This window comes from Gordionus sp. m RMFG-2023, chromosome 2, assembly GCF_954871325.1.
Source record: "Gordionus sp. m RMFG-2023 chromosome 2, tfGorSpeb1-WG-v2, whole genome shotgun sequence".
NCBI classification, from domain to species: domain Eukaryota; kingdom Metazoa; phylum Nematomorpha; class Gordioida; order Chordodea; family Parachordodidae; genus Gordionus; species Gordionus sp. m RMFG-2023.
In genome coordinates this window covers 27,820,852-27,834,179 of record NC_088776.1, presented here as the reverse complement: position 1 = coordinate 27,834,179, position 13,328 = coordinate 27,820,852, and the positions used below count along the sequence as shown (strand labels likewise).

General features: G+C 27.4%; 1 protein-coding gene across 1 annotated transcript in view; it reads left to right on the top strand.

The window, feature by feature from the left end:
* The window catches only part of LOC135924988 (proprotein convertase subtilisin/kexin type 6-like), a 74,522-nt gene that overhangs the window by 40,176 nt on the left and 21,018 nt on the right, over positions 1–13,328 (top strand). Inside the window, exons 2-6 of the mRNA XM_065460118.1 lie at positions 2,272–3,536; positions 3,589–3,684; positions 3,778–3,897; positions 4,031–4,159; positions 4,264–4,340. Coding sequence (XP_065316190.1) covers positions 2,583–3,536; positions 3,589–3,684; positions 3,778–3,897; positions 4,031–4,159; positions 4,264–4,340 — 1,376 coding nt within the window. The 5' untranslated portion in view covers positions 2,272–2,582. The remainder of the gene's footprint in view (positions 1–2,271; positions 3,537–3,588; positions 3,685–3,777; positions 3,898–4,030; positions 4,160–4,263; positions 4,341–13,328) is intronic.

The following is a 13,328-nucleotide window of genomic DNA, read 5'->3' as shown; positions in this document are numbered from 1 at the left end:
GATCGGACCAGACCGATTGTCAAACCGATCTTTTTTGAGGACCGTGGTCCGGGCCGGTCTTTTTATTTTTTACGGTCCAGACCGTGGTCCGGACCGGTCTTTTATTATTGTAAAGTTTGCTTTACTATTCAATTAATTTAATTTTTTTGTATATTTTATTTTATGATATTTTTCTAGAGGAATTATTTTAGATTTTGTTAATTTTTATTTTACAATATGAAAACTATAAGTTTGTCCAAGAAACATTTTGCTTATAGTCCCATTAAAAAACATAGAGTATGTGTTCACTTGCAGTACCAAATTTAATGTATCGTCAGCAACTAGTAACAAAATAATTGTTTATAATTTTTTAAGCAATAAATTAATCAAAATATGCAGTAATATTATTAAAATATTATGGTTATTTTATAGTTCTATTTTTTCTTAAGAAACTATCTGTATAATTTATTGTAAAAATTACTTAACCTTATTCTTAATAAAATAATTAGGTACCTTAAGCAGACATCTGATAAAACATAAAATATAGACTTCTAGTAATGAAAATGAAAATATCTCAAAAAATAAAATCTACTCTTAATTTTAATATGCCTACCACAAGCATAAAATCATTTTCTTCAATACCATTGGATAAATTTTTGTTTATATAATACTCTTATATTTAATAAAATAATAAAACAAATCAAATTAGGTTAAAAAATATGTTTTTTATTTAGGACCACGGTCTGGATCGATCTTTTTCTTAAGAACTGTGGTCCTGTCAGGTCCGAAGGTATCGGTCCAGTCCGGACCAAAGATCAGACCGTGACCTTCACTACTTATCGCCCGACATCATATTTGTTTTACTCAGTGGAATTTTTTATTTTAATACCAATACAATACATATTTTTATTAAATATATTATAATAATTTTTAAATATAGCAATCTATATTATAAAAATTTTAATAAAATTTAAAAAAGCAAAAGTAACTAATTTAAACAGTGAAATATGAAGGTAATAAACTTTCCTAGCTAATATCAACCCTAAATTCCTTCTCAATAATGCTAATTTTTTATTCTTACCGGAAGTAAGAAAATTTAGAAATTTTAAAATTATTTTCTGATAATTTTCCAATGTAGAATTTTAAAGGCTATAAAATAATTAAAATAATTTATAACTATATCTTAAGTATTTTATAAAAACAAGATTCAATTGAATCACGTGCGATTATTGACTCTGAAGACGTATATCTTTGGGGCTGAGCTTATAAAATTTTGATTTTTTTAAAATTGACAACATAAATAACTAATATGACAAGTTTCATTGATTTTTATGGTGGTAGTCCCTGGTTGTTTTGTTATGGAATAACCCTATAGCAAAGCCTATGCCGATTTATTTTGGCAAAAACTAAGCATAAAGTGATTTTGATTGGCTAAGGTTATGCTTAAGAGATAACCTTAGCTAACACTCTGCTTTATTGTAAATTTTTAATAATTTAAATCAGAAAGGTAACCATTGTCATATTCGTCATTCTAAAACTTTTCCAATGTTTATTAATCGGATTAGGTAAAAATAAATATTTAAATCTTTTAGTGGAAATTCGAATATAGAAATAATTGCACTTTATAAAAATATTTCGTATTCGTCATTATAAAACTTTTCCAATGTTTTTTAATGAAATAATAATTAATATTTTAAATATGTTTAAAATTCAATAATATAATTCAGAAGGGTAACAATTGTCATAATTCTTGGCCAAAATCGGCATAGGCCTAACCTTAAATTCGGTTAGTGCCCAGCTATTGTTCAGGAATATTTTTTTAGAGTTCTACTTTATCGCATTTGTATGGTTTTTTCCGTCAATTTATTTCGATTTTTAACTTGTATTAAAATAATCTTATATCGATTCGAACAAAGAGCCAATAATTTAATAAATTAAATAATATTTCGACATAATATCTTTATAATTAACTAATTATAAGGTCATTAGTAGTTGGTTTTATTTATGTACGATTATTTTCCCAATTACTATAAATAAAACCATATCCTCGTCCTACTTTAAAAAAAATTTAACACAGAGATGATAATGTTACAAATATTTAATTTATTTTTATTATAATAATATTGTTTCTTTCTTTTTTAAACATGAAACTAAAAAATAAGTAACCTTTATAATATATTATTACTAGTTAACCTTGGTGTCATTCTTCTTAATTTTTATAAAATTGAAGAGTTTAAGTATAAAACTACAAACAATTTTAAATTAATTATTTTTATAATTTTTCATATTTAGAAAAAACATCTTTTATATTGATAAATGATTAACTACATTTTATGGTATCCTACCTCAAGCAGGTGAAATACTCCATATCCCATTTAAATCAATGCGTATACAATAATATTTATATGACTAAATGCAAATATCGAAATTAATTGAGAAATATTCAAAATGCAATATCATCATCATACATTGAGTACGAAAATAATTATGCCAACTAAATACACCTTATATAGTGTGAACTTAATGAAATTCGTGGCTCAGTCTTCACCCCTATCCCTCACTTATTTAATCAAATAACTTTAAGTCATCAACACGATTTCACCATGTACCAAATAAAATTATCCCAAGCATCAACAACAAATGCATATTATAATATAAATATCGAAAATGATTTAAGACGATGTGATAAAAGAATATTAAAACATGACTTATATTCCCAAAATAATATTCTTGAAGACTTCATATGGATTTCTGAGTTATATGACCTCATTTTGAAATGTTTCTTAGTATTCATTCGTATGAAAGTCCCTTATTCCCTGGTATTATTTTGTATGCTTAGTTTAGCCAGTTTCAAAAAATTTCTGGGACTATGGTTATACATACTTCACATTAAGTCGCAGATATCAAGTCTTATATTTACAATATTATTTGCCTTTATAATAGACCCTAATTCATTATTATCCAAATATTTCAATGCAAAAATTATTACCTATATAAAATTTACGTTTGTTTTTAAAATAATCATAATAAGCAATATGATTTTAATTTATTTTAGCTTAATACAAAACATAAGTTATTGCGCTATAATTTTTCGGAAATCTTATTATGAGGTTTCTTTATCTATATACCATCGATATCGTAAATATATTAAAGGCAAATTAAAGAATTATTTTTATTACACGTATGTCGCACACCAAATCTATTCGGATTTTATTCTAACATACCAAAGACGTAAACTATTTAGCAAATTAGGCTCAAACTCATTAATTTCCGGTGATAATTGTATTCCGTTCTACCAATTCCCGATTAATTATTTTCCTTTATTTACACGATTAAAATTAATGAATCGTCTGAAAACTTTGCTGATTTTGTATTTAACGATTATAACAACTTCACACGTGACTTGCCAGGTCGATAGAATTAATAGTGAGAGCTACGACCAAAAACACACCCATTACACCGATACATTTGTAGTAGAATTGCGCGATTTATCAGCAAATCAACATCATATAGCTAAAAGATATGCCGAACGACACAATTTGACTCATATTCATTCGGTATATTTTCACAAAACAGTTGATAGATATTCATATATTTTTATATTCATAGTTTGATAATGGACTTCACGTATTTAGGAATCCATCTATCAAATCAAAATCTTTACAATCTTGGGATATTCCTGCCGAAGACTATAATTTTCACAAGGTAACAATCATATATTTGATAATCTCTACTTTAAAAAATATTTAAATTATATATATAATTTATTTTTCTTTTATAATTTTGTCGGCAATTAAGGATTCGTCAGTTGTTTTTATAGAACAACAAAAGGCAAAAAAGCGTGGCAAGAGAAGCATTACTCGCGATAATCATTTACCATATTTTAACGATCCTTTCTATCGGCAACAATGGTACCTGGTAAATCTTTTCTATAAACCTGAGATATAAATAATGACATCTTATTAATATTTTTATTATTGCCTTGGGTCGTTTTATTTTGTTTAAATCATATTTTGGTGTGTTTTCTATAAATGTATTATATTTTTATCAGAACAGAGCGAAAGGACTAGATTTAAATACGCAAGAGGCATGGCAGTTAGGTTACAGCGGATATGGCGTTGTTATAACCATTCTAGATGATGGTATAGAAACTGATAATCCCGATATCTCCAGCAACTACGTAAATTATATATTTGTCCGATTTCACCATTTTTTTATATTATAGGGTCAAAATACATATGTCTTATATGTTTTATTTCTATTATTGAAAAAAATTGTTTTAAGGATCCAAAAGCAAGTTATGACATTAATGATCAAGATCCAGATCCACAACCTCGTTATGATATTAGTAATGAAAATAGGTAAGATTTGAATATTCATTCGTAGATTTGAACTTTTCAATTATAAGACAAACATGGATCACAGAATTTCGTGTTTTTTAAGGTAGGAATAAAAGATTATAACCAAATATTGACAATTGCCGTCTTATCATTTTCCTTAATTTATTTGCTACAAGTTTTAAATATTATATGGCATACTTAAACTTGTGCGCCAACAACCTTATCGACGGCAGTGTTTTGATCCGATCAGCTGGTTGTGGCGTATCGAATTTGGAGCACATAATTTTTTTAGTTAAAATCAAATCTTTTGGATAATTTTATTCCAAAAAAGGACATCTCTTATATTTATATGAAAAACATTCTTTTTCTAGCCTATTCAAGTTGCCTTGTTACTTCAAATTCTGATGATAAATGTTTAATAGTGATATCTTAAAATAATCAGATCATGATTATGAAGCATCCAGGATTTTGTTAATGGCGGTGGGAGGTACTATTAGATAGGGTCTTCCAAATTAATTTTTACATTCAAAAAAAAATTGGTTTTACACTTTTTTAAAATTAAAATGTTTTTTCTGATTGATTTATAGACATTATTTTAAAAAATAATTAAATTTTACTTATTTTTCTTTTAAATTATATATAGTGACATATTGTATTCATTTGTTTAGAAGAGGGTGGTGACAGTATAGGAGGAAAATTTTTATTGGCTTAAAATGATATATACGAAAACTGACATATTCCCAAACGGGTGAAAATGCCTCCCCCCCCCTTCCCTTTGTTATGAAGCCACCTCCCCATTTAATGTTTTAAGGGTTTCGTGAGGTAGCTTTTTTTCATATAAATTGTTCGTAATATTTTTTTCCTTTTAATCATTCACATATTTATCGATTTAAAGCTAGGGTCATAAATTGCTCCTAATACCTAAACTTATAAAATAATTAACAATGAGAAATGTATAAAACCAACTAATTTATTTTTAAATATGATTGAAAAGATTATGGTCCAATTCAAGGAAATTTTTCTTAATCACATGACCTTATTAGATCTTAATTTAATGTGGAATCCACAAATTTAATGTATCTTCAGCTACAATTATTTAAAATAATTTATATTTGTTCTATTATTTATTAGGTTTTTAAATAAACATCTGATAAAACATCAAATATTTATCTTTCCTGATGGAAATCTAGATAAAAATAATCTACTCTTAATTTTAATATATCATCCACGTGCACAAACTCATTTTCTTCAATAACATTAAACAAATATCAAACATATAAACCAAATAATATTAAAAGTTTATAATAGACAAAATGGAAAGGTCTACCACTATTAAGTCCTCCTTTCTAGTTCCTTTCAGTTCAGTTCTACAAACAAAGACATTAGCATTTATTTAAATTAAATGTTATTATTAACAGAAAATATTTTTATGATAAAACAAATAAAATTTTAATTAGGTAAAGCCTAAATATTTTTAAAATGATGATCACCGCCTGGACCGGTCTTTTTCTGAGAACCTTGGCTCGGTCCGGCTCGTGTGTATCGTCTGGACCAAAGACCTGACTTTAACCTTCACTAGATCTTCCTCGTGGATTAATTCCATACTAAATCGATAACTTTTCGGCTCGACCTTTTTAATTTTGCATAATTGCAGCGACACCATATCTCCTTTTCATATCAAAAAATAATAATCTAAATCAAAGACGACTGGGCGTATTTATTGCAAAACAAGGCGTCCAAAAAACTTAATTTGATGAAAATTCGAAAATAAGTAATATCTTTAGTGATTCCTATCATATTTGCAAAATTAATTTAATTTTTCGAAAATTAAAATTATTTGATGTTATTAATGCCGGAATATCTTATTATTTATTTATGTTTAAAAATGCGTTATTTTTTATAGGAGCGCCATATATTTTTGGAAAAAAATCATTTATTTTTTAAAATCATAATAACTAAAATTCACATGTGTCCCAAGTTAAATTTTTTTTATTAAATTGAAAGAAATTCGGAAAGCGAAACACCTAGAGTTTCAGGTTCAAAATTTAAAACTTACATAAAAACCGCAAGATTATTATATTACAAAAATCCTTAATATTCAATAAAAGACCTTTATAGAGTTACTCAATGACATATAATTTTTATTTTTAGCTTCATTATTTTACCTATTTCAATTTTTTACGTATTTTGAAAAAATTGATATCTCTCAGAAGCTATTTAATACTTGGGCTAAAAATTTGGATTCGATGCTTTTTAATGATGTTTCTGCAGTATGCAAAATTTTATCAAAATTTAAAAGGTCAGGCCGAAAAGTTATCGATTTGGTATGACAGACGGCGGATTACCATAGTGGTCGACAGGTCTAAGAATGGATTAAAAATAAGATTTTTAGCCGATCCCTTCTATTCGAATAAAAATTTATATGATAGTTACATACATGTTATAAATTACCCCAAAAGTATAAATTTTTATTTCTTGAAATAATAGGGATCAAAAGTGTATAAATTAATCATTACTTTTCTATTTCTTACTTATTACATTATTTGTTATAAATTAAAAACTTAATAAATTTATCACCTTAAACTTATTATTTAACTTATAAATGACGACTAATTAAGATTGGGTGGGGGGGGGGGGTGGTATTTAAATTTTTTGTGATGCTCATCCAATATGCAATTGAAAATTTTGATTTGTTTTTGAAGGACTTATTGTTTTCGATTCTTTTGAATTTTCTTTAAATTTTATAAATATATTATATAATAAAATTTAATTAGTCTCAGCTTGGATTAAAAAAACATAGCCAATAATGCAAATCAAAATAATTATAGATGGAATTAAATTTATATATAAAAATGTGATATATTTCTAAACTACTAATATAAAAGAAAGAAATATATACCAATATCAAAAGATCATTATCTAAATTTTCACAATTTGTTTTTCTGGGAGGGAACAATTCTTCTTTTTGTAGAAACTTTTTTTTAATTTAGAAAACTATATTTTTTAATTAAGATCATACCTGCCATTTAAACACATAATATTATCAGATAAGCCAACAATTATTGTAAAATAAATGAATATCCCAAATATCTCTTAGCACAGTTAGTTTGCAATCCTTCTCAACCAAAATATTATTTTAGTATATGTTATAAATGTATAGATACATAGGGCTTGAAAAGACAATTATGTGAATTATTAGAAATAAATAGAATTGAATGTGTAATGTTTAAACAATGTGTCACGATTGATCTTACCAATCTTGAATTAATTACTAAACATACAGATTAACATTTGTGGCCCATTATAAAAATGGGAACAACGTTAATTATGTCATTGTTTCTAAATCTTTACACTATAATACGATCTCCGTTGATTTATTTCAAAAACACTAAATTTTAACGAGTAAATTTGGGTCTATACCAAAAACGATGTACTGTTACGGGGTTGCGTAACAATTTTAATAATTTGACAAACATATGTCAATGGCACCTGCGATGGCATTTGAGGCACAATGAAAATATTACAGTAGCCTTTAAAGGCCAGATTAAAATTATATGTTCACCATGTTCTAAAAGAAATCAAATTTTATACTTCACAAATAAAGATGATTGAGAAATTACTCTTTAGGAACTATTTATTTTTGCTTAGGCAATAAATTGGCTTTAAAAAATCCATACTTGTTATCCAGTCAAAATAGTACAAAACGAAATAATCAAGTGCTAATAAATATGACATATTTTAAATTTAATTGAGAGTTTACCTTATGAGGCTATTCTTAGATATAATATATGTGTATTTGATAATAAATGAAGGTTTGGATTCGTAAAAGTATAAATGTAGGGTGAGCAGTCAGTTATTGTCGGTAGTGTATATAATTAAGAAGGAAATATATTAGAATTAGGGATGTACCGATATTTTTTTGGATCGGGCCGATATCACCCATTTTAAAATATCGGTTATCGGCCAATATTATATCATTTCCGATCCGATATAAAATAGCGTCATTAACAAAAATAAAATGTTATAAAATTTTTTAAAAAAGTTAAATCTAAAATCATTTATTTCTATAAATAAAATCGAAATCCATTTTTATATATATTTTTTTAATAATTAATTAATAAATATTCTATTGTTATTTTTTTTGCGCATTCTATTTATAAAAGTGTGCGATAATCTCTTCCGAATCAGTTTTTAGTGAAGCTGGTAATATTGACAGTTACTATCGCCGCAGGCTGACCATTGATAAATTTAAAATTTTGGTATTTCTAAAAAGAAATCTTCGATATATTAATGTTAAATATTATTTTAAATATTTATTTCAAATGTATATAATTAATATATTACTTATTATTAAAAGTGATTTAACAATAAAAGTATTTTATTGAATGAATATAAACTATAACTGATCATTATAATATATTTAAATGACATAAGTTATTATGGTATAGTTAAATTATAGATGTTATACTAATAAAAAGTATATTAAAATTAAAACCATTGGTATCTTTACAGAATACAAAATTATATATGATATCGAATCGGTAATCGGCCGATATCAATTTAATATTGGGAATATCGGATCGGCCTCCAAAAAGTGGCATCGATACACCTTGAATTAGAATGGCAGATGAACTCCTCTTGAGAATTTCAGTTTGGTTTGTTTTAAGAAATAGAACTCCAAGGGATTTCCTGTAAAAAGTTTAATTTTTACGCCTATTAACGAGGAAGAGTCAAACTCTTTTGACCAAAATAATCAAGGTTGTTAGCTGTAACCGGGGTAAGAAGATTATTATGAGTTGAAGAGCATGCTCATTATGGGTATTTGTGGTAAAAATATTTACACAAAGAAATAGTTAAAATTTCTCGCCCATTAAAGTATCATCATTGCTTTTTATGATTGATTGGAAAGATTGGAGGTTCGAAGATTTGGGATGAGACGGTGGGTTTTGAAAGAATCTCGGTCACTCTATCATGAAGAATATGGCGCTCAGAGACTTTTAAGCATACCAGACCGTGGCACTATCGAGATTCGGTTGATTGAAAAGATTGAAGGTTCGAATCGGTTTAGGAACCCAGCTGAGACGATGGAATTAAAAAGTATCTCGGTCACTATCATGACGAATATTACGCTCAGAGACTTTTAAGCATACCAGACCGTGGCACTATCGAGATTCGGTTGATTGAAAAGATTGAAGGTTCGAATCGGTTTAGGAACCCAGCTGAGACGATGGAATTAAAAAGTATCTCGGTCACTATCATGACGAATATTACGCTCAGAGACTTTTAAGCATACCAGACCGTGGCACCATCTGGACTTTTACGGTTGATTGGAAAGATTGGGGGTTCGAATCTGTTTGGGAACCCAGCTGAGACGTTGGAGTTAAAAAGAATATCGGTCACTATCATGACAAGTATAACTCTTAGAGGCTTTTAAGCATGCCAGTCCGCGGAAGTTCAGAATATCGACTACCGTACTACAATTGTTTGCAGAAACCTGCAAAAGATTAAGCGAATTGTGGGAAGGGTATTGCAGTTTGAGAAGCCCTTAGTAGTTGAAGATCAGTTACATTTGTTGACGAAGTTAAATGTACACATTTTATTATAAGACAAAACCGAATTATGGGAAGAAAAAGAGGGCGACATATTAAGGCTGGGGAAGAGGAATAAACTCGAGACCTCCCACAATTTTAAGGATAAATTGGTAACTTTTTCAAAATGAGGCGAGTAGTATAAGAATAATTACCAAGACCGGAGGTCCTAAAAATGAAATAAATTTTTTAAGATGTAAACTATTTGATGATGGGGAGTGCCCTCTGTGGCCACAAAATTATTAAATTATAGCTTGGCGAGGAAAGAATTCATAATCGAAGAGCCTAAGATTATTAGATCATGGGGCGCGGTGTTTAAACCTATGATTGTATGAAGAGGGTTGAAGGAAGGAAAGCAGATCTCGGATTTGATACAATTCAGATAAAGGTCCACACTAATGGATGACTCCTTTATGAGGGTAAATGTTTATAAAATATTGTGCCGTCATCTGTATCAAAAAGTAATATCGTTGTTGAATTAATCCTTTATTGATGCCCAGATTAAATAAAAGCTGACCGAAGGGGTTTTTATTGGGGCTTTCTTGAGTTTTAGGATATAGTTGCCAAATTGCAGAAGGATTCTTTACCTTAATAATTAAGAATAGAAGGATAATAAGTTTAAAAAAGCAGGAAGGAAAACGTCGTGCCTCATATTGTTGAAAGCGTTTTAAAAAATTTAACGATTAATTTTTATTACAAGAATTGAGATAAATTCTAAAGGAATCGTATATAATGTTACAACATCGTTTCATAGTAAAGCCCAACTGATGAAGGCAGAAGGTGGCTAGAGTAACGGGTTTAATTATACCGTTACTATTTTACCTATTAGTCTTCTAAAAGAACAAACATCGTTATATGAATTCCATTCCATCATCTGGTTTAGTAAAGGCAGCCAGGCGAGCACCAAAATATAGAGCTTGATAATATGGCAAGTGTTTAAGTTAAAATTTTATTGTAATAAACAATTAATAACTATTGGGTTGATTAAGTTAGGGAAAGGGCTGAAGCCATCCAAACCCCTCTGTTTTGCTTTTATGGAAGATTTTAAGAGCAAAGACATACTCTAAGAAAAAGAAATAGGTCTATCAAGGTTATATTAAGTAATATTATAATTAGCAGGAGGCTATTGAAGAAAGATTGACACGCAAAATTATCTGAGGCAAATTTGCTATTCACGGACGGCCTCAATAGAATTACCAAGAATTATTTTTTTCATTGATGTTTGGGTTGAAATTTTTAAATTGTAAATATTATTTGTAATTTTTAAATTATAAAAATCCTTTAATCTTTGTTTAATTTAAGATTGTAAAACTTAGTGAGGTAGAAATTTTGATGAATAAAGGCCCTCCTATCCATATGAGAGGTCTGGTATTTTGAACAATGTTCTGCTAAATTACCTATAATCTTCCCAATATTGCAATTAGTTGGCCTGAAGTAGTCTTTATTAAGAATAAGGCTACCGATAATTAACGATCTCATCATTTCAACCCGTAACATCGATGATCCAGAAGATTTGCTGTATAATGTTCAGAAATATTTTTTTTAATATATAAAAATCTTTAATAAAAAAATTGAAATCAAATATCTATAATTCTAGATTATTACAACTCAAATTTTTTTTTCATTTTTAAAGTTTAACAAATATATATCCATAAGAGGGCGTTAAATGCATAAATATGAAAATATCATCTTAGGCAACCAGAATTTTTATTGGCTTTTTTTTATATTTGGGTGTAAATACATGTGAAAAACCTAAAATAAATTTAAAAATTAATTAATGAGAGGGGTTATAATAGAAAACTTGTTAGGCGCATATTCCTCTTCATTTTTGGTTTATACATGTATTTTTAGGTGTTAAGCATTATCCTAAAAAGTATTTTGAAAATATTATGATATGACCGAATGCCGCGCTCAAAACCGACCACTTACTAAATATTCGATCGACCAAATTTACTAGTTATATTAAAACAAAAATGTTCATTTTTGTTTTATATATCTGTAAATACGTGTAAAACATCATCCCAAAAAATATTTTAAAAATATCGTGATATGACTAAACCCAGGGATTCCAACCCGAACCGTGAGAAGTAAACCCGGGTTTTTAGAAAAAAACTCTGAACCCGAACCGAACCTGAACCCCATTTATAAAATTTTCAAAACCCCGAACCGAACCCAAGAATTTTATTTGAACCCGGGTTCAACCGGGTTCAGTGTATTATTTAAAATCATATATTAATATATGTAAATACAAATATTATATTTTCAAATTTCCAATTAAATGAAGTGTTAATAAATTTTAAACAACTTAATTCAATTATGCCATTTTTAAATTTATTATCGATTCCTATTGGAGTGTTAAAAAATTTTAAACAATTGAATTAATTTACGCCATTTATTTTTAAATTTTTATCTTATTATTCTTAAAGATTATTAATTAGAAGAAAATGGTTAACAAATCAAAGTAAAAATTATTATATTGTTAATTTAAAAAATTCTAAACATCTAACTTAAAAATTGTTAAATGTAGGGCAGTTTTTGTGAACTTATTAAAATGATTTGAAAATTTATATATTCTAATCATTTATTTTTGGTTCAGATTAATTTTTACAAGATATTAATGAAGTGCATATTATAAATGAAATTAAATTTATAAATATCTCTTTTTTAATTCTGAAATCATTGCTATTTAAAAAAATTGTTCTATTTTTATAGATTTAAGATTAAAGATAAAGTCATATTTGATAAGCATTTTACCCTTAATACAATAGAAAAAAATCAATATGTTCATATTGCAAAATGTCTGGTAATCACTTGTCAAATTTAGAAAGACACCTGGAAAGAAATCACAACAATGAATATTTAAATTATTTAAATGAAAAAACCAAATATCAGGAATTGTTATTGGCAAAAAAACCTAAAATTAATATAGAAACCTTTTTTCCAAAAAAGCATATAAGTATAAATATATCATCTAATGATTTGATGAGTTCTATACTAGAACTTGTTACTGTAAATGGCCGGCCTTTATCAATTATTGAAGATTCGGGATTTCAAAGAATTATAAATCCACTCCTATCTGGGCTCAATTTAGTTATAAACAAAGAAAATTTATCCAGAACTATTAATAAAACAGCCCAATCAATTAGAGACAAAATATCGAGAGAGGTAGAAGGAAAATTAATAAGTTTAAAAGTTGATGCAGTTCAACGACTAGATAGGTCAATTCTTGGTGTAAATATTCAATTTATATCAAAGTCCATTATAAATTTGAGGACTCTTGGAATTGTAGAGCTGAAAGAGAGATGTACAGGAGAATATATAAAAGAGAATATATTAAAAACTTTACTAAAATTTAAAATTAATATTGAACAAATATACACAATTACTTCTGATAATGGTTGTAATTTTTTAAGAGCTATAA